Raw genomic sequence first — 27,964 nt, 5'->3', positions numbered from 1 at the left:
GAACATAAGGTAAGATTAGGCCTACTTGAACTTTTACTTTAAGGTAAAATTGAAAACAAAGGTTAGCTATGTTTGGTTAATTTTATCGTTTTACATATTTAGGAAGTTTTTAGCAGCTTGAATTCAAATCCTATATTGGCTGCACTGTACTGAAATCAGAACATGACGTCACTGGTATCGAATGGATACGATACTGACGGTATCGATACTTTAGTTCCGATACTGAGCCGGTATCGATACTTTTTTGCGATATGGTATCGATACCAAATATCGGAAAGACAGTGGTATCGCAACATCCCTACTACAGAGTAAGTTACAGTACCGGTACCTACCAAAAGTGCATTAAGTTAGACAGTTTTTAACCTAGGTAAGTTAATCTATATGGATCTGTCAATTTGGAAAACTACATTTTGAGTGATCTAAGTTGAGCCCAGGTTTGTACACTAAGAGGTAATACTTATTGTTTTATAGGCCTATACATTGAAATTGCATTCTTTTCCTGTGTGACTTTTATTTTTGACATTTGTGACTTTTGTCTATGCATTGTTTATATATGTTTATGGACAATAAATGATTTGATTTGACTTAGATTTCCATCAATGTAACTTAGATAGATTCCATGGATTTTTTTTAGTTGATTGCGGGAATGCTCAGTCTGGTTGAATCATCTCTGTTCTTTTATTGTTAGCCTATTTATTCGGAAATTAATATGCACTGTTTTATTCTTAATTATGAGGTTCATAATTTTCACAGGTTGTTTTCTATCCATTGTTATTTGGTTAAGTTAACATTGTCTGCTTTACGATTTGTTGGAACAACAATGGTGGTATCATTGGCAAAAGTATTGCATTTTAGGTTATTGTTGAGATTGGAGGGAAAGCTATGTAGGCCTATTAAATGAAGAGGAGGGGGGCCAACATAGATCCCTGGGGAATTCAACTTGATATGATCTGGTGGTAAAATTGTGTTTTGGCGTTGGCTTTCAATTTATACATATTGCCGTCTGCCTTTTTTAGATAAATTTTGATCCATTCCAAGGTTTCGCCTTGGATATTTATTTACACTGATTAATTTTGTTCTGAGGATGTTCCCAGATATCGGTGATGTGAGTGACTAATTTTGAGATTGCGGTAGTGATGTTAAGGGTCTTCCTGAAGCCGTGTTGCATAAGTTATGGAGAGGAGGTTTTTGGAGCCGAGGTGCGTGATTGGTTATACCGGTACATTACTCTCTCTAGGAGTTTGGTGATGATCGGCAGATTATAAATGGGTCTGTAATTGTTTAGGTCTCTAGCTTGGCCTTTTTAATTATTGGATAAATTTGTTCAATTATGAGTTTATTTGGGATTTTGGCCTGTATTATTGACTTATTTATTATATAGGCCTATCTAACTGTCTACAACAGACTGCATTAGGCTACATAAAGAAAGAGAATATTTTTACCAAATTTGCCTTTTTACTGTAGCTACATTAGAAGAATATTAGTCCCGGTAGACCTAATGTTTTATTTTATAGGTTTAGTCTTAGTTATAGTATTGACACCATTCCTATGATTATAAAATAAAGATTTTTTGATATTTAATTTGATTTGATATCAAGGACAATCAATGACCCTCACTTTTGTTTATGTTAAGCATATTGGATGGTAGGAACATTATATGATAGGCTATGTCAGATATGTGTAGCCTATATGTCAGATGTTTGCTATCCTCATAACTTCTCCTCTCAAAGTATTTTCCCCCACCTGAAGTAATTTTTGTTACCTGAAAGCACAAAAAATAAAAATATATAATAATATATTTACACTTATACTGTTTACTCACAAGACGGTATACTTAAGATGGTAAGTGGTGATCAATTTCGATTGGAGACTCCAATCATCATCAGACCTAATAGGCGAATGGGGCCTAATGTAGGAACAAATTAACTGGCACTCTCGGAACCAATAATTAACCTTGACTTGTGAACTTTGGTTTGTACGTAAAGAACACATTTTCAGATTCCACATAGGCTACTAAACTCTGTACCAAATTAGATCTATTAAAAAAAAAGAACTTAGTAAATAGCCTATTAACTTAGAGGAAATAAAACCTCTTTTAAACAAGTATGTGAAGGAGTTAATAGAACATTTTTTTAGCTAGTTTAACCACTGTTTGATTTTACCAAGGCAAAATGTGGTTCGGATTCCACTATAAACTGTACCGTAGGTCCTTTGTTGCCATTAGCTGTATGGGCTAAATTAATAGCTGTGTCTAAGGAATATTTCGACCTTAGTCACTAACAAGACTGCAAGATCGCGCCACTAAAACTACTCTCATTACCACTACACTAACATACACTTACACTTTACTACACTCATACTTGGCTTAAAATGCCTACTTTGTAGCCTATGGTCACAATTTCATTGAAAATTATTAAGGTTTTAAGATGTTGACAAATCATATTCAACTAAATAACTTCTTCAATAGTGTTTATACACCAGTGTCAACATATAACTTTCATTGTTTGCAGAAATGTTGTTTTCTCGTTAAGTTTACTACATGTGGTAACTTTTTTCGAGTTACGTTTACACAACAAAATATTTAAATCTGTTTTTTCAAACTCTAATCGAAACAGGGCGTGATAGACAAAAGAAAAATGTTATACCAAAATTCCAAAACAAATTTTATTTATCTATGTTCACTGCAATTTTTAATCGTAGCCTATTTTATTGCTGTGACAAGGTTATCATGATTGCATTAATTTCAGGGTAAAGTCAAAAGTGTCTCCGTTGCAAATCTATCACATCCCAACTCAAGGAAAGTTCGTCAGCTGACTAAACAAGCAAAGAAGTAAGTTGGATTGTTAGATCATTTCTAATAAGCTCCTTATAAACCTTGCAAATGGCATTTGGGGAGTTTCACACTGAACCAGAAAGAACAAAACTATTTTTTGTATTAAAAGGAGGTTGGTGGCCTCTATGTTTTTTCTGTCCACATAAGCCTCGGGTCTACACATGGAACATAGGCCTACTCAGCAAAGATTGAGCCGATACACTATGAGAGTTGAACTGTACAGTACTGGTGAAAATTAGTCGTGGGCACCTGAATCTGAACCCACACCATCGCTGCTATGAGTCCCTACTCATAGGAGACTTAGTAAGCATACCTGCATTACCTAACTGCATTGCATGATTGTATATCAAACTGGAAAAGGTTGTATTCCTTGGTGAAAACGTGTTAGATATATAATGTTCTTTCTGGTTTAAATAATTTAGGTAATGTGTGCAAAAAAAATAAAAATTTGACAGCAAAACACGTTGTAGTTATCAGGTATCAAATACACAAAATTGTAGACACAGATAAATAACAGATAAATAAACACAGATCAAATGCCATAAAATTTGATCATAACAATTTATATTTGCTTGGACCGGAGATGACTCGAAATTCTGTTGAAATGCTATCTGAATCGGTTTGCTATATGAAATGAAGTACAGTAGGCCTACTATAGACGATTTAGATTGGTAATTTGTAATAAAAATTACCAAAATAGGCAACGAACTATTGATACATAAACAACGTTCAAAGTGTTTGAACAATTCATGATGGTTTGCTGAATAAATGTTTTACTAAAATGCGTTATAGGCCTAGTTTTCTTAGCATAACATTTTGGAATCCAGACAAAAAAAGCAAAAATTATACAGTTAAGACATCAATTAAATTGAATAGGCCTACGCCTGTAATAAATAAGGTGCAACACCAACGATAACTAATTTGTAAATTACTGTGATGTGTTGGTACGTAAAAATGATTCTTGCTGCTACTAAAGGTTAAAAGGAAAAGAACCAGTACCGTACCAAAAACCAACGTTTACAGTTAAGAACTGTAGTACAGCCGACCAATTATATGCGTTAATCAAGGTTATTGATCTCTTGGTTTTGGATTTTCTCGTAAAAAGTTATCGGCAATCAAAGTTATTTCCCATTAATTGCTTTATTTGTACACAACTCTTAATGTAAACTTATCAGTGTCAGTTTGAAAAAAAACCATATACAACATAACTTTCTGTTATTTAATAGATTACGTATTCTCTAAACAATGGTTGCTGGTATATATATTAACATTATAAGGAAATGTGACAAAAATCACACAACGTTGGGTTTTTGGACGTTTATAATTTTATTTCTTAAGTACCTAAGTAGGCCGTGTATTCTATGGAAAAGTACCGGTATCAAGGATCGTTGTCGAAAGGGTTGTTATAAATAATTGGGTAAGCATACGTACCACACGTACCCAAGAGAAGGGCTATGGGCCTTCAGATTGGGCCCTACAGATTGTAGGAATAGGTCATCTTTCAATAACTATGATTAAACCACAGATTGTTTTTAACTTATACATTATGTAAGCATCCTATGTAATAAATAAGAAAAATAATGTGCTTGTTTATATTTCTGCAAACTAACTCTGTTCATATATTAATGTACAATTTTATTAAATATGATTTTATTTTATTGAACCTTGGAAAACAATTTAAAGTGATTTATAAACTACGTGCATAGCTAAGAAGTACAGTAAAAGTTTTGTGGACTGTTCATAAGACTAATAAAAGGAATAGAAACATGGTATCGAGTGGACATAATGCCTCACCAACACAACAATGTAATGCCAATGCTAACAAAGAGCAAGAAACTTGCTTAGATCATCCAGACAAAGACTTTGACAATTCATTGTCTGTGTTCTATGTAGTGTAGCCCAAGCACCAGGGCTTATCCTCACAGCAGCTAACAAAGATCATCCAGGCTTAGACTGTCTGTGTTGTTTCCTTGCTTTGTCCTTTATTGTCACACTAAACAAAGTTTGTCTGTTTCTTTTCCTGTCAAGTGTAACCAAACCTTAAACAAATCTTCCTAAGTTGAATTAGATATTTTCTTTAAAAAAGGATTAGGTATTTAGTGTTTATAATAAGTCCATATGAGACTGAAAGGATGTAAAAGCATGGATGTAAAGTACATTCATTCCTAACTTACAATGTAATAACATAAACATTAATAATAAATATTCATTTACAGAGAAACAGCAAGAAAGAAATCAAAGATGGTACATCAAATGAAGTTAAATGTGACGGGTGAAAAGTTCTTGTGGTTTCAAACCAATCTTCCAGCAGATGTCTCAGAAATAAGCCATGGTGAGATTGCATCTTTAATCGAAAAGTAAGCTGTTATTCATTGCATTATAACTTTGTTTTTCCGCGTATTTAATAATGGTTATAATTGTAATAGTAAACTTGATGTTTGACCCATTGCAAAGACCCGTCGCCACATTTTGCCGAGAGATAGTCATACTGCTGAACCCAACTAGTATGTCAAATCTAACGTACAATTGCTTATACTGGCAATCGACCCATTCAGTCGACAGTGGCATGGTAGCTCAGTTGACTAAGGTGTTGCACTGACGAGTGTAGCGTAGAGTTCTTTCTACATACACGGGTTTGAATCCCCTAGATTTCGCAATCCATTTTGTGCTTGCTAATGTGGCGTTGCTGGAGTGGAGGGGTTACCTTAAATAAACTGTAACTGGCTTAGGTGGAAGTTGACGGCATTTAGTGAGTTTAGTAAGGATTGCACACTACGTGTTTCGCTTCTTTTTACATTGGTTTAGACCCGGTTCACACGAATGACATACCTAGCAGACTAGGCTTGGACTAGGTAAGCACTAGGTAAGCACGACTGGGTAGCGGACCACAGGATCACACCGGTTCACACGAGCGACATGTCTACGGACTAGGTGAAAATATAGATATCAAAACCACTCGGTTCCATCACTGGTGCACAATGAGAACAAAGGTAAGAATGCGAGCTGCAGCTCGACTACCCGATCGCTCGTGTGAACGCTCCCATAAGGCTACATGTACTGCTACGCAGTTCGACTGGGCGACTGGGTAGTTGCCACGACGGACTGGGAAGCGGGGCCCGACTAGGTTTTGGGACATCAAGCTCGAACACAACTAGCTAGTCGGTGTCCTAGGCTCGTGTGAACGGCTCCATTTGATCCTGTGGTCCGCTACCCAGTCGTGCTTACCTAGTGCTTACCTAGTCCAAGCCTAGTCTGCTAGGTTTGTCGTTCGTGTGAACCGGGCCTTAGAGCAATAGAAAACAGATTTTTCTTTATGGCTTTTATTTTTGTTGAAAATGGACAAATTGTTTTGAAATACTAATAAGACATAAAAGGACTAAAAATTATTGTGTTAGTAGAGAAATTTAAAAATTTTCATCGCCAATGAGTTAAAAACTTAGGATAAGACAACTTTTTGTTTCATTAGATTAGCATCATTCATCAACAACAACCAAGTAAAACCATCCTTATGAACCAATTTCAAAGTATTCAATTTTTGAAACAGGATTTTAAAAAGGTTATCTTTATTTCATTCAAAATGTTTCCAAATACAATCTTTTCATAAAAACAACAATAATCAGTCGTTGAATTTAAATTTGGTAGTAAGCCGTTTACTTTTCAGAAAATGTTTTGAACTACTATTTGAAACAGTCTTATGTACTCCAATTTAATCGTTCAATTAAAAAAAAACATTTTTAACAAACCATAACGTTTTAGGTACCTGGGAAGATTTGATGAAGAATTGGAACAAATACAGTTGAAGCATTCTGTAGGTCAACGGAAAAATAACAGGCAACATGCTAGTAGAGAAGATGTCATCAAACTGACAAAAAAACAAGAAGAAGAGGAATATAATGCAGCCGGAATAGGTGGGTACAGAAATACAGTATTTATAAGTAATTTTTCCTCATCTAGTGAAAACACTGAAACAATTCTTTAAAAATGTGTTAAGAGAATCTCAAAGACCATGTCCTACATTGATGTTACTAAATGTGTCAAGATTGATGTTACTAAATTTGATAAGACAATATGAAAAGATAAACCACTGTTTGTGATGGACTAGGCAAAACCAAAAGCTTAATATAATTTACACAAACTAAATGGCCATTTGCTGGTGCACTCACCCTGATAACTACTAAATGTTTTATAAAACTATTTATTTTTCTCAACTTGAAAAATATTGTATGACTTTTTTTATTTATCACACAGGCTATGGTAGGGATAAGCATCGATAGGCCAACAATTGATGTAGGCTGCCGATAACAATGTAGAAGACATCAATGATACCAGGGCAAAAATATTGATAGGTAGTTAAGATGGTTGTCAATTTGAGTTTTTTGTCCTCTTTCTGCCTCACCTAATTAATTAACATCGCTACCAGCGAGACATTCTAGATTGGCAATTTCTCTTCCACATTTATTTACAAGATGAATTATCGGTATTAATTGATTATGCAGGAGGCTGCTGAAACGTATTTAGAACAAGTACCTCAACAATGTAAATAGTCATCTCAATCTCTCTCTACTCTTGTTTAAGTTTCCTCCAGTTTGAAATATTTTTGGAGTGTTTCAATGGAAGAAATACAAAATTCAATTTCATTCCAATACCAACATTCAACGTTTCATTAAAACTAATACATTTCAGTTATGTTGAAAAGATATTACAATATAAATAATTAAATTATATACTTATTTATAGTATACTAGCAGAGTACCCGTCCTTCGTCCGGGGTTGATGTATGTTTAAATGGTGCTTTTTGAAATCTGAAATGAAAAATCGTGTAAAATAAGATTAAACTAGTTAACCGCCCGTGCTCCGCCACGGGAATATTGTCAGCAAAAAAAGAAATAATAATTAACAAATACTGTTTATCTTTGTATTTTATTTAGGGGCTGTTTAATTTTTACATGAAATAGAACTGATAGTTTGCCTGTATAAACTATTTTATGTTAATCAAACCGATATATTATTTTAACCAAATGAATGTTTTATATTAATTCGAGTTTCATTTGAAAAATAAATAGTATACGAACTGGGCAATGCTGATAACCTAATAAGCAGCTATTTATGCTATTTAGATAATTTGCTCAAGTATATTCCTTTATTCGTAGTTTTTTTTTTTTCATTACATTTGTTTTATGGAATAAAGATAGTCACTTAGCCTACATGTAAATCACGCATCAGCAGTTGGTCGCATTTCACGAATCTTTGACCCATACTGTGAGTAAAAGCTGTGTTTACGTCGTATATATAAAGTTGGGCATACTTTGTTCAATGTTAGAGGGTATTAACGGTCCAATTTGATGGAAAAGGAGTCGTGGATTTTAAAACTATGTAGACTACCACTACCAGAAAGATGTTGATTCAAGTGAGACTTAGAACTGGCCATTTCAAATGCAGATTTGTATTATATTTTAGTCAAATAGTTTTTTGTCTCTTTTGACCCTTAATACTTTTTTTTATAGTCACTGTTGATAAGATTTTCCATAAACTCACAATGTTGATGAGGAGTTCATTTTACCTTCCCCTTGTGACAACATAAGGAAAAAATATTTGTGTCCCAGTTGTAACATTTTTTTTTTTACTATGTTACTAAAGTGTATTTTATTTAATAGGAAATAGCCTGAATACTAGAATAAGATTACACCTCAGCTTGAAAATAAATAATTTAAATATTTAAATTAGTTATCAGAAATTATTACTTGAGAAAATTACCTATATGATTAGTTAATTTTATGTAGTGGGGAATTAGTACAAGTTTAGAGTGTTTGAAAAGCCCGCCAGTCCAGTTGACAGTGTTTAACGTGTAGGCCACCGACCATGCGCCGTGGACTCTTTTGGCCGGACCGGCGTGTCGATTCCTGCACACCACCGGACATGCGCACAAGCGGCTAACCATCTCTGCGGCCGCGATCGACTCCAGGGGGTCGGACAGTTGATCTACGACTCTAAATCCGAGCAGTTCGAGTTTTAACCTTCTTAGAATCCTTTTACGGCCGGCGTGAACCCTTGGAGTAATTAGTGTCCTGGAATTCATCTGGCGAAGGTAGGAGACGGCAATCAAACATTACCTAGTTTGTATTGATTTTCACTATTTTATCAACCTTCTTAAACCGTTAGTTCGTCAGCCTAACAGTTTGCTAAGTATCCGCTAATTACCTACTAATTGTCTCTTAACTGACACTAGCACTCCTCTAGCTAGTTGGTCAGCTTAATACTCCGCGAGATCCCTGTACTGACGCTAACCTTCTTAAACCGTTAGTTCGTCAGCCTAACAGTTTGCTAAGTATCCGCTAATTACCTACTAATTGTCTCTTAACTGACACTAGCACTCCTCTAGCTAGTTGGTCAGCTTAATACTCCGCGAGATCCCTGTACTGACGCTAACCTTCTTAAACCGTTAGTTCGTCAGCCTAACAATTTGCTAATTATCCGCTAATTACCTACTAATTGTCTCTTAACTGACACTAGCACTCCTCTAGCTAGTTGGTCAGCTTAATACTCCCCGAGATCCCTGTACTGACGCTAACCTTCTTAAACCGTTAGTTCGTCAGCCTAACAGTTTGCTAAGTATCCGCTAATTACCTACTAATTGTCTCTTAACTGACACTAGCACTCCTCTAGCTAGTTGGTCAGCTTAATACTCCGCGAGATCCCTGTACTGACGCTAACCTTCTTAAACCGTTAGTTCGTCAGCCTAACAATTTGCTAATTATCCGCTAATTACCTACTAATTGTCTCTTAACTGACACTAGCACTCCTCTAGCTAGTTGGTCAGCTTAATACTCCCCGAGATCCCTGTACTGACGCTAACCTTCTTAAACCGTTAGTTCGTCAGCCTAACAGTTTGCTAATTATCCGCTAATTACCTACTAATTGTCTCTTAACTGACACTAGCACTCCTCTAGCTAGTTGGTCAGCTTAATACTCCCCGAGATCCCTGTACTGACGCTAACCTTCTTAAACCGTTAGTTCGTCAGCCTAACAGTTTGCTAAGTATCCGCTAATTACCTACTAATTGTCTCTTAACTGACACTAGCACTCCTCTAGCTAGTTGGTCAGCTTAATACTCCGCGAGATCCCTGTACTGACGCTAACCTTCTTAAACCGTTAGTTCGTCAGCCTAACAATTTGCTAATTATCCGCTAATTACCTACTAATTGTCTCTTAACTGACACTAGCACTCCTCTAGCTAGTTGGTCAGCTTAATACTCCCCGAGATCCCTGTACTGACGCTAACCTTCTTAAACCGTTAGTTCGTCAGCCTAACAGTTTGCTAATTATCCGCTAATTACCTACTAATTGTCTCTTAACTGACACTAGCACTCCTCTAGCTAGTTGGTCAGCTTATTAATACTCCCCGAGATCCCTGTACTGACGCTAACCTTCTTAAACCGTTAGTTCGTCAGCCTAACAGTTTGCTAATTATCCGCTAATTACCTACTAATTGTCTCTTAACTGACACTAGCACTCCTCTAGCTAGTTGGTCAGCTTAATACTCACCGAGATCCCTGTACTGACGCTAACCTTCTTAAACCGTTAGTTCGTCAGCCTAACAGTTTGCTAATTATCCGCTAATTACCTACTAATTGTCTCTTAACTGATACTAGCACTCCTCTAGCTAGTTGGTCAGCGTAATACTCCCCGAGATCCCTGTACTGACGCTAACCTTCTTAAACCGTTAGTTCGTCAGCCTAACAGTTTGCTAATTATCCGCTAATTACCTACTAATTGTCTCTTAACTGACACTAGCACTCCTCTAGCTAGTTGGTCAGCGTAATACTCCCCGAGATCCCTGTACTGACGCTAACCTTCTTAAACCGTTAGTTCGTCAGCCTAACAGTTTGCTAATTATCCGCTAATTACCTACTAATTGTCTCTTAACTGACACTAGCACTCCTCTAGCTAGTTGGTCAGCGTAATACTCCCCGAGATCCCTGTACTGACGCTAACCTTCTTAAACCGTTAGTTAGTCAGCCTAACAGTTTGCTAATTATCCGCTAATTACCTACTAATTGTCTCGTAACTGACACTAGCACTCCTCTAGCTAGTTGGTCAGCTTAATACTCCGCGAGATCCCTGTACTGACGCTAACCTTCTTAAACCGTTAGTTCGTCAGCCTAACAATTTGCTAATTATCCGCTAATTACCTACTAATTGTCTCTTAACTGACACTAGCACTCCTCTAGCTAGTTGGTCAGCTTAATACTCCCCGAGATCCCTGTACTGACGCTAACCTTCTTAAACCGTTAGTTAGTCAGCCTAACAGTTTGCTAATTATCCGCTAATTACCTACTAATTGTCTCTTAACTGACACTAGCACTTTTCCAGCTAGTTGGTCAGCTTAATACTCCCCGAGATCCCTGTACTGACGCTAACCTTCTTAAACCGTTAGTTAGTCAACATACAGTGTGCTAATAATCTGCTAATTACTTGCTACTTGAATCTTAACTGACGCTAGCACTCCTAAGGCTAATTGGCTTTGATATTAGAACATAGTACAGGTATCATAGAGTACATTGCTGTATATTGCTAACCTCCACTAACAGTCCTGAGCTTATTGACACCAACCTCCCTTTGTTGGTTAGTCAATCGTGTCCTTTCTACTCGACAAACGGCTATTTCAAATTATATCAATTAAAGTATTCGAGCTGAATAGTCAAGAAATTTGTTAATTATCACCGTTCACCAGTGTAAAGTCATTCAATTTTTCCGATCAACGTAATTGATTATGATGTTATGATGAGTGGTTAAACCACCAACACCTGTGGGCTGGCCTCGCATGAGAAATACCACACTCTGAATCAATTACGTATTTTATTTTAAATTGTCCATATCTTTCAGTAATCCTAATTTGACTTGGAAGCTTTAATCCATCTATCCCAGAGAGATTAGAAATTACCGAAAGTATTCAGTAATAAAAGGTTTGCCCTTATCTTTGTTTACACATTCGGCCTAATATTATTACAAGATTATCTGATAACTCCCGATTAACTCTGTCCCCTGGAATTTTCTTAGATAAAGAAACCCCACACTGCTAGACTGTCTATCCGACGCTCAAATCTATTTAAATTCTAACGTACACAAAAATGTGCGTTACAAAATGGCGCCCGAACAGGGACTTGTAATAGGGAAATTGTGACTTGTAAGCTCTCACTTAAATAGGAAGTTTCCCAGTCCACCTCTTGTTCTACTCCTGAATATTTCTCCGTGGTTGTTTGTCCTGTATATAACGACCCTTTCCATATAATCCTAGTAGTATCCCTGCTAAACTAAACGCTTTTGCAAAAGTTTTCTCTGCTTTGCCGCTTGCCTGCTACAAACCTTGAACTAACAATGGACAGTTCATTGATGTTTCCTTTGAAATACTTGATCAAACCTTGGAATAATCTTCTCTTCGTGGGAGTGAATGGAAGTGACTCAAAAAATGGCCGATCCTCGAAAATTCAACCTACAACGAGAATAGCTAGTGCTCCTACCACCACTAGTACATCTTCGCGGGTGACACCAACAACAAGCGCTCACACGTTGTCTCCACCACCGGTAACGCCTTCTCCGTTAGCAGAAACTTCTACCGCAATGACGACAGAGATACCATCGTCCGGCTTGATATCGACGACACCGTCAACAGCTACGGGAGCTATCCCTAAGCAACTAGTTACGTCAATAGACCAGACCCCGGCTGCAATGACTGCTAGTTGCCCCGGTCTACAGATACCACCCGCGAGAACTGATACTATATCCCCTAGCGAATCGGATCCCAGAACAGGATGGATCTATCTTCTCAGACGACATGAACTTGAAAATGAAATGTTGAAGTTTAATTTATCCATTGAAGGAAACGTGGATACTCTTCGAAGAAGGTTCAGCTCATTCATCCGAAACGGGGGAAATTACGAAGAAACATCAACTCTGACGGCAACCACACAACCTCCTGTACACCCACTTGGCAGAGTAGCGAGTGGACTGCTTCAACCACCATCCTATGACAACACCCAAGTTGCCTCTGCATGGAGACCACCCATTCCAACATCTCGTCCACATAGTATCCGTAGTGCCGAGGAGATAAGTATCCGTGAAATGCTAGGCCTTCCCACTTCTGCAAGCTTCCGAGAGGTACAAGAAAAGCTCAAGGTGTCGTCTAGCCACGAAGGGACCTCCCCAGTCACAAAACCGCAAGCTACTTTCCATCCCTACCACGAGGGAAACACCGATCTAGGGCCACATTCAGAATTTCAAGAGTACTTATTTCCTCGATCATCTCAGCAGAATCGGTCATTTGCGAATTTGGAAAAACAGAATGAAGTAGAAGCTAACAACTTCTCCCCGAACACTAAGACCAAGGACGTATCCCAAGTCTGCACTCAGGTCAGGAAATGGGGCCTTAAATTTGACGGTGACCACGACGCAGTGTCATTTATGGAGCGACTGTGCGAACTACAGGAATCATATGACATATCTTGCGATATGCTGATGAAGGTGTTACCAGAACTCCTGAAAGGTGAAGCCCTTTTCTGGTATAGGAATATTAAGTCCTCTTTGAACACTTATGACGACTTTCTGACCAGTTTTAAGGAACAATACTACCCCCCGGACTATTTGAGAAATTTGGACCTGGAAATCCTAAAAAGGACACAAGGTGAATTAGAACCAATCAGAAAATTTACGGTTGCTCTCACCACCCTTATGCGTCGTAGAGGTACCTTTTCAGTGAACGAGACACTGAACAAACTTTACTCAAACATGAGACCAGAGTACAAGCTTATAATGCGAAGAGAGAATTTTCACACGGTTAGAGACTTTCTTCATCAAGCTGAAGGATATGAACTTTACCTCCGGGAGAAGAAAAATTTCCGACCACCCCCGAACCCTGCTCAAGCGTTAGTGCCGGAAACAGCCTACAACACTAAAACTCGCTCATCAAACGTTTTCAAGATAGATGCCGTAAGTCAGCCTTTAAACCATCCGTCCCCCAGTGACGAATCACAGTTCACAGGAAAATCTCTACATCCCCCACCAAGATTGCAACCCAACCGGAGTACAAACAATAGCCACAAGGTAGCTCGGACAAAATTGGTTTCGCACCAGGCGTCTCCCTCACCAGCTTCTGCACCTAATACGAGATCTTCATGTTGGAACTGCTTGAAGAGTGACCACTTATATCGAGACTGCCTGGTGCCGAAGATAGTTCGCTGTTTCAATTGTGAAAAACCTGGACATGCGTATAAGGAATGCCGCTTACCAAAGAAACTAAGATGTGTCCATTGTAAAACCGAAGGGATTCGTACCATAGATTGTCGATGTCTATCGGGAAATGTGAGTCGAGGCCGGAACAGCAGAGGCAACCCGAGTCTCGAGAAGGAGAAGCCTCAGAACTAGCCAGCTGGAAGAAATGGTTGGAATTTATAAAGAATTTCAGTGTAAATAATTTTACAGAGCACGAATCTGCGGACACTCGGCCCTTCATCACGGTTGACATCAGCGGTAAAGTCTTTAGAGCACTGTTGGACACGGGCTCGATAGCTACTATTGTGGGAGAAAAGGTAGCTCAACATTTGATTACGAGTGGATATCAAGCCAAGAGATCAAATATCTCGCTAAGCCTGGCTGATAATTCTCGTGCGGTGGTAAACCAGGCTTTTGAATTCACAGCCAGAATTAATCAACATCAATGCATCATACGAGCACTCTATTTACCTCAGCTAACTTCACCGATGATTATTGGTATGGACGTTATCCAGGCAGAGAAATTGATCCAGATACCGAAGTATATACCCCCGAAGCAACAGTCTATGAGAAATGAGTCACCTTCCACAAATGCGATCTCAACTCTAACCGAAGTTCAAAATCAGCGTCTCCAGGAATTTTTGAAGAAGGAGCTGGAGCTATTCAAAGACGTTCCGGGCCGCACCACGCTGTTACAACATCAAATCCGTCTAAAATCGTTCACGCCGATTAAGCAACGATATTATCCCCGGAATCCGGCGATGCAGGCCGTGATTAACGAAGAAATTGATCAAATGTTGGCGGAGGACGTCATTGAACCATCTTCAAGTCCGTGGAGTTCACCTCTAGTACTCATCAAAAAGCCCTCTGGGAAATATAGGGTTTGTGTGGATCTGCGTCGGGTGAATCAGTGTTCGGAAAAGGATGCATATCCCTTGCCACAAATCAATGCTATACTCGACAAGCTGCGGGAAGCTAAATATATTTCAACCATTGACCTACGCAATGGATATTGGCAAGTGCCTTTGGAGGAGAAGAGCCGACCAATCACAGCCTTTACGATTCCAGGCCGGGGATTATTCCAATGGAAGGTCATGTGCTTTGGACTACACTCTGCGCCAGCGACATTCCAGCGTTTGTTGGACCAAGTAATCGGACCTGAGTTTGAACCCCATGCTTTCGCCTACCTAGACGATCTCATTATTGTCTCCAAGGATTTTGACCAACATCTTGAAATTCTGAAATTGGTATTCAAACGACTGCGTGAGGCTGGGCTGGTAATGAATGTGGAAAAATGCAACTTCTGCCAACAGAAATTAAAATATCTGGGCCATATTGTAGACGACACAGGCATTGGTACGGACCCCGAGAAGGTACAATCTATTGTTGATTTTCCAGCTCCAAAGTCCGTAAAAGGAGTCCGAAGTTTTCTTGGCCTGGCATCTTGGTATCGGAAGTTTGTTCCTGATTTTGCCCGGATATCAGCACCACTAACAAAACTGCTTAAGAAACATGGTCAATGGGATTGGCGTGAAGCTCAACAAGAAGCGTTCGAGACTCTGAAGCAAAAGCTTACTTCGGCTCCGATATTAAGCTGTCCAGACTTCACTAAGCCTTTCACCCTTCAAGTCGATGCCTCAAACGAAGGACTCGGGGCTGCATTAACCCAACAGTTGGATGATGGGGAAAAGTTGATTGCTTTCGCAAGTCGTCTTCTTTCTGATGGCGAGAAAAAATTCTCCACTACCGAAAAGGAATGTTTGGCACTCGTCTGGGCCACTCGGAAGTTCCGACCATACATAGAGGGATACCATTTCACTGCTATATCGGACCACCAAGCCCTAAAATGGTTGATGTCACTAGAGAAACCATCTGGGAGACTGGCTCGCTGGATCCTCGAGCTGCAACAACTGGACTTTGACATACAATACCGGAAAGGAGCTCTACATAAGGTCCCGGACGCCCTTTCTCGTTACCCGACGTTAGAATGCCCTGAAGTAAAGGGAGAAGAAAGAGTATTAAGCTGTGCGACCACTGGAAATACCACGAGGTCAATGCAGGATAGCGTAGTGGACCCAAAATATGACACGAGAAATCCCCAGAAGGCTAATTGGCTAGTTGACATTAGGGAAAAGTTAACGAAAGGAAAGTATGGAAGGAATTACACCCTTCGAGACGGGAAGGTGTACAAGAGAATTAAATCTCGGTCTACTAAGGGCGATTCTTCGTCTTGGTGGAAACTATGTGTCCCTCCAGATCTTCAAGCCTCAGTACTGAAAGAAACTCATGACTCCCCTACTGCGGGACACCTTGGGATGTTCAAAACCATACAGAGATTAACAGCCCGCTATTACTGGCCCCACTGTCGGAAGGCTGTCAAGGACTATGTGCGAAAATGTGAGATATGCCAACGGCACAAGGTGGACCAACAGAAAGCCATTGGGAAGATGCACTTTCGTCAACCTCACGGTCCTTGGTATACCGTCACTAGTGACCTCGTCGGGCCGCTTCCTCGTTCTCGCAAAGGAAATCGCTTTTTACTGGTGTGTCAGGACTCTTTTACCAAGTGGGTGGAGCTAGCACCTTTGACAAATGCTACTAGTCATCAGGTCTCCAAAAGATTCACGGATCTTGTCCTACTACGATATGGTGCCCCGGAAGTTCTTGTCACCGACAATGGCACCCAATATACCTCTAAGATATTTTCCGCACTAACTCAGAGTTGGAACATTACTCACCAGTTTACTGCCCCGTACTCTCCCCAAGGAAATCCGACAGAGCGAGAAAACAGAGTGTTAAAAACAATGATCGCTCAATACGTGAAGGGTGATCATCGCGCGTGGGATGACCACCTTGACAAATTTCGATTTGCTGTTAACACCTCAGTTCACAAGTCAACAGGGTATACCCCTGCCATGTTAAATTTCTGTCGGGAACTAAAGCCACCTCACTCACTCTACGGCGCCTTAATGGAGGAAGGTGCCAATGAGAATGTTTCTACAGACGATAGACATCGCCAACGCATTCAGCTGATGGAGCGATTGAAGAATAATAAGTGCCAAGCTAGTCTGCAAGCATCGCACAACCGTCAGGCCCGCTATTACAACCTACGTCATCGTGAGAATCCATTCCAAATTGGTCAACTTGTGCTAAAAAGAACGCATGTTCTCTCTTCGGCTATTGATCACATAGCAGGCAAGCTGGCACCAAAATTTGACGGACCATTTAAAATTATCGCAGGGATAGGGCGAAACATGTTTAGGCTGGAATGTCAGGGGAACCAAACTACCTGCGTGGCTCATGCCAAGGACCTTAAATTGTTTCACTCCTAGACACCTCGCACTCCTGCACCGCGGGTGTGTCGCCCCTTCCTCCCTACTAACCCGACGATTGTCGTATCCTACTGATCCCGACACACATTCACTTTCTGTTACAGGCATGGAGCGAGAGCTTATAAAGGTCCCAAAACAGGAAATTGACAAACTGCGTCTACTACCCTTGTCAGATGGTGAGAAAGGGGGCTACCTAAACGATCTGCATATAGACAGCTATTTGCGTCTACTAGAGCGGCGAAGTCGCCATACCCCCGGACTACCAAACACCATGTGTATTGACTCACTTTTCCTGACCGACCTACGGAGGAGAAGAATCGATGCCGCCACTCGGCGATTCAGGCGAGTGAACCCCTTGCTGCCGGAGCTCCTGCTGGTGCCACTCTTCATCCCTGGAAAGCCTGTGGGGCACTGGGCTCTGCTATCGGTACACCCAGAAAAGAAGCAGGTTCACGCGTATGACTCGATGGGATACAAACACCCCCAGGAGATGCGACAGCTATTTCACGCTCTGCAGAGATACGCGCGGGTGAATGACATTCCCTGGTCCCCGGAAGCCTGGCATCTGCAGGACACCTCTGATTTAGGGCCACGTCAAAAGAATGGAGTGGACTGTGGAATCTTTGTACTATGGTTTGCTGAGCTGCTGTCCAGGAAGCAACCCATCCCGCACGCTCCCTTCGAGTTGGACACCAAGTGGTGGCGTAATCACATAGTCGAGACCCTAACAAACCAACATTTGGGAAGCGTAAGTCTCCAAGGAGAAATCCCAATAGACCTGTCCGGTTGGGAATGGATGGAAGAGGCATCCAAAGGCAGCGCACCTTCCCCCTCACCAGCCATGGATTTGAACACCCTGATGGAGGCCCTGGGCGAAGCCTGCGACTCACCCATCGACCCGAAGCCAGCATTGCAGTCAGGGGAGGAGGATTGGGAGAAGGTGATCGAGGACGCCTTAGTCGGAGTAGCTGAGGGAGATCTTCTGCCTCCACCAGTCGTCGTCGCTTCGCCTGCCTCCCCTTGCTTGTCAGTCCAGGCGTCAGAAGAGCTTCTGGAAGACATGGACTGTACGGCCACTCCGGAGCAAGAAGAGGCTACGACCAGCACTGTCCCGGACGAACCCCATGTGGCCACTCCGAGGGAGGAGCCGTCGACGTTCCAGCCCAGAAGGTGGCGGCGGAGGAACAAGAAGAGGACAATTTACCTGCCCGACGGCACCAAACTGCGGGTGCCCAGAAAACTTTTGCTAGGTTACTAAAAAAAAAAAAAAAATATATTTATATAAAAAAAAAAATAAATAAATAAGGCCCAGAGAAGTTATTTTGTTTTAAGGTATCTTTTTCGTTTTAGAAAAATGATTATTTTTAGTTAAATCCTTCTGATGTTGTTACCAAGAAGTGGTAGAAGTGAATAAGTTCCGGAGCTGTGATTCTTTTTTGTTCCTTTACGTTAGAAGTGATTGTTTTTTGTTCCTTTTTCTGTTTTTGTATCATGGATATTTTTAATTAAGTCTTTACCCAAGGAGTTGTCAATTGTGTTAAATGTTTGTCTAGAGTAGGATAAGAGCCAAAAAGTGTAATAGTCCAGGACCTGACAAGGGTCCTGTGTGCATGTCGTGTATAGAGAATTTTGCTTTTGCATTTCAATATAGGTGTCTTAGGAAGTGTTTTTCACTCGGGTGTCAAGTTCGCACCTGGTACGTTTTCGAGCTATGACGTCATCAAGATGGCGGCTCGGCAATTTTTAAATGCGTATATTTCGCAAACCGTTTAACGGATCGGGATGATTCTTTTTTTGTTTGAAAGATATTTTTACAAACTATATTTTTTGTATTTACACATTTGTTGTAAACTTAATATTCACCGCACAATATTGAAAAACGTCGTTTTTATTGTTATTATATTTATTGTTTTGCTTATAACTTCTTAACCGCTGATAAAATCAAATACCACCCGTTGCAAAAGTTGTAGATAATTCTATACCCTTTCCAATGATACCAAACAATATGTGATTAGACCTAAAAATAAAGCAAAGATATTGAATAAACCGTAAAAAAAACACTGAAAGTGGTGTACGGTCCGGGAAAGATTAGTCCTGGACATGACTAGGGTTCTGTGTGCATGTCGTGTATAGAGAATTTGGCTTTTGCATTTCAATATAGGTGCAATATTGAAAAAACTAGGTGCATTCATTACAAAAGTTGTAGATAATTTTATGCCCTTTCCAACGATACCAAACAATTAATATTTCAAACTAAAATTTAAGCCAAGAGATTAAATAAACCGTTAACAAACACTTAAAATGGTAGGTAGTCCGGAAAATATTGCGGCTGGAACAATTTTTCAAATGCATATATTTCACGTACCGTTTAACGAACCGGGATGATTCTTTTTTTGTTAGCAAGATATTTTTTAAGCCTATCTTTTTTGTATTTCCACTTTTGTTGTTAACCTACTATTTATCCCACAATATTAATAAATGTACATTTAATTGTTATTTTTATTTTACTTTTGCTTATAACTTTTTGACAAATAGTAGGTTAACAACAAAGGTGTAAACACAAAAAAGATAGGCTTAAAAAATCTTACAAACAAAAAAAGAATCATCCCGGTTCGTTAACCAGTATGCGAAATATACGCATTTAAAGAATTGTTCCAGCCGCAATATTTTCCGGACTTTCTACCATGTTAAGTGTTTGTTAACGGTTTATTTAATCTCTTGGCTTTAATTTTAGTTTCAAACATTAATTGTTTGGTATCGTTGGAAAGGGCATAAAATCATCTACAACTTTTGTAATGGGTAGTTATTTCATTCTATAAGCGTTTAACAAGTTATGAGGACAAATTCAAAAACAATGATATTAAAAACCACGTTTTTTAATATTGTGAGATAAATATTAAGTTGACAACAAAAGTGTAAATACAAAAAACATTTCCTGTAAAATTATCTTTCAAACAAAAAAAGAATCACCCCGATCCGTTAAACGGTATGCGAAATATACGCATTTAAAAATTGCCCTAGCCGCCATTTTGATGACGTCATAGCTGGAAAACGAAACAGGCGCGGACTTGACACCCGAGTGGAAAACACTTCCTAAGGCACCTATATTGAAATGCAAAAGCCAAATTCTCTATACACGACATGCAGACAGAACCCTAGTCATGTCCAGGACTAATCTTTCCCGGACCGTACACCACTTTCAGTGTTTTTTTTTACGGTTTATTCAATATCTTTGCTTTATTTTTAGGTCTAATCACATATTGTTTGGTATCATTGGAAAGGGTATAGAATTATCTACAACTTTTGCAACAGGTGGTATTTGATTTTATCAGCGGTTAAGAAGTTATAAGCAAAACAATAAATATAATAACAATAAAATCAACGTTTTTCAATATTGTGCGGTAAATATTAAGTTTACAACAAATGTGTAAATACAAAAAAGATAGTTTGTAAAAATATCTTTCAAACAAAAAAAGAATCATCCCGATCCGTTAAACGGTTTGCGAAATATACGCATTTAAAAATTGACGAACCGCCATCTTGATGACGTCATAGCTCGAAAACGTACCAGGTGCGAACTTGACACCCGAGTGAAAAACACTTCCTAAGACACCTATATTGAAATACAAAAGCAAAATTCTCTATACACGACATGCACACAGAACCCTAGTCAGGTCCTGGACTAAGGCTACTAGGAATATATTTTGTTTACTTTGGGAAAAAAGGGCTACATTATTTTATTTCCAAAAAAAAATATACCTTACATTATACCTATGAGTGGAAGCACCCTACCTTTCCGGTGGGCCCACATCTATCCTTCCCTACTCCCGAGATAGTTTTAGTTCTTTTTTTTAAGGGTTTTTTTGTTATAAAAGTTGAGAGGAGAATGTAACATATTTTTTTTTACTATGTTACTAAAGTGTATTTTATTTAATAGGAAATAGCCTGAATACTAGAATAAGATTACACCTCAGCTTGAAAATAAATAATTTAAATATTTAAATTAGTTATCAGAAATTATTACTTGAGAAAATTACCTATATGATTAGTTAATTTTATGTAGTGGGGAATTAGTACAAGTTTAGAGTGTTTGAAAAGCCCGCCAGTCCAGTTGACAGTGTTTAACGTGTAGGCCACCGACCATGCGCTGTGGACTCTTTTGGCCGGACCGGCGTGTCGATTCCTGCACACCACCGGACATGCGCACAAGCGGCTAACCATCTCTGCGGCCGCGATCGACTCCAGGGGGTCGGACAGTTGATCTACGACTCTAAATCCGAGCAGTTCGAGTTTTAACCTTCTTAGAATCCTTTTACGGCCGGCGTGAACCCTTGGAGTAATTAGTGTCCTGGAATTCATCTGGCGAAGGTAGGAGACGGCAATCAAACATTACCTAGTTTGTATTGATTTTCACTATTTTATCAACCTTCTTAAACCGTTAGTTCGTCAGCCTAACAGTTTGCTAAGTATCCGCTAATTACCTACTAATTGTCTCTTAACTGACACTAGCACTCCTCTAGCTAGTTGGTCAGCTTAATACTCCGCGAGATCCCTGTACTGACGCTAACCTTCTTAAACCGTTAGTTCGTCAGCCTAACAATTTGCTAATTATCCGCTAATTACCTACTAATTGTCTCTTAACTGACACTAGCACTCCTCTAGCTAGTTGGTCAGCTTAATACTCCCCGAGATCCCTGTACTGACGCTAACCTTCTTAAACCGTTAGTTCGTCAGCCTAACAGTTTGCTAAGTATCCGCTAATTACCTACTAATTGTCTCTTAACTGACACTAGCACTCCTCTAGCTAGTTGGTCAGCTTAATACTCCGCGAGATCCCTGTACTGACGCTAACCTTCTTAAACCGTTAGTTCGTCAGCCTAACAATTTGCTAATTATCCGCTAATTACCTACTAATTGTCTCTTAACTGACACTAGCACTCCTCTAGCTAGTTGGTCAGCTTAATACTCCCCGAGATCCCTGTACTGACGCTGACCTTCTTAAACCGTTAGTTCGTCAGCCTAACAGTTTGCTAATTATCCGCTAATTACCTACTAATTGTCTCTTAACTAACACTAGCACTCCTCTAGCTAGTTGGTCAGCTTAATACTCCCCGAGATCCCTGTACTGACGCTAACCTTCTTAAACCGTTAGTTCGTCAGCCTAACAGTTTGCTAATCATCCGCTAATTACCTACTAATTGTCTCTTAACTGACACTAGCACTCCTCTAGCTAGTTGGTCAGCTTAATACTCCCCGAGATCCCTGTACTGACGCTAACCTTCTTAAACCGTTAGTTCGTCAGCCTAACAGTTTGCTAATTATCCGCTAATTACCTACTAATTGTCTCTTAACTGACACTAGCACTCCTCTAGCTAGTTGGTCAGCGTAATACTCCCCGAGATCCCTGTACTGACGCTAACCTTCTTAAACTGTTAGTTAGTCAGCCTAACAGTTTGCTAATTATCCGCTAATTACCTACTAATTGTCTCGTAACTGACACTAGCACTCCTCTAGCTAGTTGGTCAGCTTAATACTCCGCGAGATCCCTGTACTGACGCTAACCTTCTTAAACCGTTAGTTCGTCAGCCTAACAATTTGCTAATTATCCGCTAATTACCTACTAATTGTCTCTTAACTGACACTAGCACTCCTCTAGCTAGTTGGTCAGCTTAATACTCCCCGAGATCCCTGTACTGACGCTAACCTTCTTAAACCGTTAGTTCGTCAGCCTAACAGTTTGCTAATTATCCGCTAATTACCTACTAATTGTCTCTTAACTGACACTAGCACTCCTCTAGCTAGTTGGTCAGCGTAATACTCCCCGAGATCCCTGTACTGACGCTAACCTTCTTAAACCGTTAGTTCGTCAGCCTAACAGTTTGCTAATTATCCGCTAATTACCTACTAATTGTCTCTTAACTGACACTAGCACTCCTCTAGCTAGTTGGTCAGCTTAATACTCCCTGAGATCCCTGTACTGACGCTAACCTTCTAAAACCGTTAGTTCGTCAGCCTAACAGTTTGCTAATTATCCGCTAATTACCTACTAATTGTCTCTTAACTGACACTAGCACTCCTCTAGCTAGTTGGTCAGCGTAATACTCCCCGAGATCCCTGTACTGACGCTAACCTTCTTAAACCGTTAGTTAGTCAGCCTAACAGTTTGCTAATTATCCGCTAATTACCTACTAATTGTCTCTTAACTGACACTAGCACTTTTCCAGCTAGTTGGTCAGCTTAATACTCCCCGAGATCCCTGTACTGACGCTAACCTTCTTAAACCGTTAGTTAGTCAACATACAGTGTGCTAATAATCTGCTAATTACTTGCTACTTGAATCTTAACTGACGCTAGCACTCCTAAGGCTAATTGGCTTTGATATTAGAACATAGTACAGGTATCATAGAGTACATTGCTGTATATTGCTAACCTCCACTAACAGTCCTGAGCTTATTGACACCAACCTCCCTTTGTTGGTTAGTCAATCGTGTCCTTTCTACTCGACAAACGGCTATTTCAAATTATATCAATTAAAGTATTCGAGCTGAATAGTCAAGAAATTTGTTAATTATCACCGTTCACCAGTGTAAAGTCATTCAATTTTTCCGATCAACGTAATTGATTATGATGTTATGATGAGTGGTTAAACCACCAACACCTGTGGGCTGGCCTCGCATGAGAAATACCACACTCTGAATCAATTACGTATTTTATTTTAAATTGTCCATATCTTTCAGTAATCCTAATTTGACTTGGAAGCTTTAATCCATCTATCCCAGAGAGATTAGAAATTACCGAAAGTATTCAGTAATAAAAGGTTTGCCCTTATCTTTGTTTACACATTCGGCCTAATATTATTACAAGATTATCTGATAACTCCCGATTAACTCTGTCCCCTGGAATTTTCTTAGATAAAGAAACCCCACACTGCTAGACTGTCTATCCGACGCTCAAATCTATTTAAATTCTAACGTACACAAAAATGTGCGTTACACAGTTAGTCTGTTCTGACTCAAAATTCATAGATTTGCAGTACTGACAAATCCAATCTAACGACCCCAATTTAAAAAAAATTGGTATTTTTTAGAAGGGACTTCCAGAGCACATTTAACACCATCACTGCTCTTTACCTACTTAGTTCGATGGTTCACATTCCATACTCAAACTTAAACTCAATTACCACTTTCCTTCGGATCACTTTGCAGGAAAACTAAAACATTTTTGTGTCCTAGTTAGTCTGTTCTGACTCGAAATTCATAGATTTGAAGTAGTGACAAATCCAATCTAACGACCCCAACTCAAAAGAGTTGGTATTTTTTTGTAGGGACTTCCAGAGCACATTTAACACCAACACTGCTCTTTACCTTTTTAGTTTGATGGTTCTCTACATTTTTTTTTCGTTTGGTATGTCTCTTTACGCCCGGTTAATGATTACATTTTCTTTTTCTTTTTATACTTTTCACACCCTGGGGTTAATGATAAAGTTTTATAACGCTATAATGACCCGAGTCAACATTGCCATTAAACATCAAGTCGTCACATACTTCTTCGCCAACTTCCCTGTGTACTTGAAAAAAAATATTCACTGATATATTGTAGTTCCACGTATCCAAGCGTACTCGCCATCTCGAGAAGGTAAAGTTTGGTACCACTGAACGTCTAACACTGATCTTGAGTAAGATTTGTCACCTACTATAAAATGTTTGTACGTTTCCCACTCATTAGCAATTATATGTACAACTTGCAAGCGGATTTCCCCATGGTGGCCGTACAAAATAAATTATATTGATCAAAACAATAAGTTTCCGTTCCCTACTAAGGGTATTATTTCACATTCCATACTCAAACTTAAAATCAATTACCCCTTCAGATCACTTTGCAGGAAAACTAAAACATTTCAAAAATAAGTTAACAAATACACTTTCCTTGATGAAAATCGTGTGTTTACAAATAGAAACTCCAAGTTTAATAATTGCATACTGAAAGTGAGGTTATAAAAATAATAACAAATGTCTGACAAACATTAAACAGCTGACAAATAATTTATAAACTGTGTATTATATTCTTCAATAAGAATTGTATTGACTCAACCTTTAAAGGGCTGTAGGTCGTAGCCCTTAGAAAAAACGTAAATTCTAAGGAAGTTCGGCAAATCTACACACTATCCCCTTTAATTTGAGACATCTTGTAGATCGGTCCAGTAATTACTGAGAAAACAGTGTTACAACTGTGTATTAAATATATAGATTCCAATAAATGTACCAATCAAAAACTTTTAACTTTCTAGTTACAGTACATAAAATAACATTTTCAAACAATAAAACAAATAAAAAACTCAAAGCTTTAACTTGCTTTTAATTTTTAAATGATAAAATCAAACATAGACAAACATTAATTTATAACATGTGGTTAATATTATGGTTTGAATGAAATTAAACACGTGATCTTGCTTCTAAAAAGCATTGCTCACTTAGCATTGATTATAAAAATATCTCACTATATACTATGTGAACAAACAAAAACATTAACACTCTTACTACTAAAACAAACATACTTAGCCCTAAACATTGGTGTAAAAAACATGTGTACTTACCATCAACGTCAAAAAGCGTCAAACATCAGTGGAAAAACATTGATGTATCGTAAACATCGGCTATTAATGCTCATTGATTCCTAGGACATAGATTTCCAACAAGATTTCTAGGACAAAGAATAAAAGTGTCTAACATTAATTTAACACAAGAGGTTCTACCCACGAATTCATGGGTAAACAGAAGCCTAAATTAATTTAATCAACTTTGACCTTCCCTATTTCATTTAAAGGGCCCAAGTTCGAGAAATTGTCATCTGAAAGGATGTTAAAGGCAGTGGAACCTTCATACCTTACGTCTAAGGTGGCCGAGGTGGGTACGGTTGTATCTGAACTTGCCGCTCTCTTTCACGACGTCTTTAATACTTTACTTAAATACTTTTCAATGAATTGGCGACCTGTTAAAAATCGGTGATAACCTCTTGGAACGAACAACATACATGGTTTGTTAATGTCATATTCATCGTGTTTCGAACACCTTTAATCACTCACTTGAATCAAACAGCTAGAAATAGCTTCACTGTCCATTCACCGTACCTCTTTTAAGAACATAAAAGTAAATAAAAAAATAAGTAAACAAAAATGTAAACAAACAAACTATATTGTCAATTGCATTGGCCAGCTGTTGTTCACTAAATTAATCGAACGAGAGGTCGTCCAGTGGTCGAAACTCGACCAAAAATATGTAATGTACTCACTTATCTATTTTCACCCCACACTGTAAATAAAACATGTGATTGGAGTTTCTTCCATTTGTTTTGATTTTCTGTTTATATTTCGTTGTTATTTCGTAACCAGCATAGCAACGCATAAGATCCATGTTAATTTTTTCAAATTTTTAAACTCATTTTTTGTGCTTATCTTTGAGCCTATTTAAATTTATAAAGGGATTCTGCACACCTACAGGAAAATAGCTTTCCAACGGTATGCGTAGATTTTCCCTACGATGCACACGAGCTGAGAAAAAAGGTTTTAAAGAAACATGCTTGCCTATTAATATATAGATAGATAGATAATGTTAACTTCCAAAACATGCAAGGCGTAGCCCTTTGGAAATCAGCCTGTGGGGCAGAGCCCTTAGGGAATTCGTCCATATCAATACTTTTCAGCAAATCTACACACTCTAAGCTTCATTTTGATATGCCATATGCCTATATTTTTATATGGTAAATGGCCTTAAGCGTTTACATAAAATTTTATTGTATCACTTTAATAATATAATAGATTAACATTACCATTTCATAGTAAGGGCGAAACGTCTGCCAATAGTTTAGTAGGGACGATGCGGTTGACGTCGAAAAACACCATGAACTCTTATGACATCGGCCGCGAAGGCCTATGTAAGAACATTATGGAAAGTATACTGTTTGATTTATATATTTGCGTGCAAGTCTAAGCTTAAGTATCATCTTGTGCAATAGGAATTCTAAACCTTGTTTATTTTTTACATTGGTGTGCGTGATTATTTTCTAGATAAAGCTATGTGTCAATAGTTCATATGAAAATAGCCTACTACAAATAATGTGCAATTTGAAAATACATCATCCCTAGAAACAATGTTGTTAGGGTGCCAAATGACAATGTTTCAGGGAGTGCACTCCGAATCTGTGTTTCCTCTTCCTTTTATAGATATTTAACAAATAGCAACAGTTCCTCTCTCATTAAAAACAAAAAATGTCATCCCAACAGTTAGAAGTCGCTCTAGTGCTATCACCTCTTGCGACCAAGTTGCGGCGACTGAGTTGCCTAGTTGTGACCGTAGCCTAAGGGTTGAGATAGTCTTAAACAGATTTAATTCATTTTCAGAACTACCCAATCTTCTCCTACCAGTCCAAGTAGAGTTTTTGCGCAGATGGAATGGTGAACTCAGATTTCTACAGCAGTTCAAGCTAAGAAGATTTTCCAGAGAGTTCCTGAAAAGAGGTTGTTTAAAGAGCAGACCAG

General features: G+C 38.9%; 1 protein-coding gene across 1 annotated transcript; it reads left to right on the top strand.

The window, feature by feature from the left end:
- Positions 1 to 1,011: 1,011 nt before the first annotated feature.
- LOC129005956 (translation machinery-associated protein 16-like) lies at positions 1,012 to 27,964 on the top strand. Its single transcript, XM_054434997.1, has 5 exons — positions 1,012 to 1,199; positions 2,748 to 2,830; positions 5,050 to 5,165; positions 6,590 to 6,741; positions 27,827 to 27,964. Exons 1-4 carry the CDS (start codon positions 1,137 to 1,139, stop codon positions 6,631 to 6,633), a joined length of 306 nt encoding a protein of 101 aa, XP_054290972.1. The 5' UTR covers positions 1,012 to 1,136; the 3' UTR covers positions 6,634 to 6,741; positions 27,827 to 27,964.

This window comes from Macrosteles quadrilineatus, unplaced genomic scaffold (genome assembly GCF_028750875.1).
Source record: "Macrosteles quadrilineatus isolate MER2022 unplaced genomic scaffold, UCM_ALF_1.0 Scaffold_46__1_contigs__length_943047, whole genome shotgun sequence".
Lineage (NCBI taxonomy): Eukaryota > Metazoa > Arthropoda > Insecta > Hemiptera > Cicadellidae > Macrosteles > Macrosteles quadrilineatus.
The sequence above is the reverse complement of the archived record's forward strand: the minus strand, read 5'-3'. Positions and strand labels throughout refer to the sequence as shown.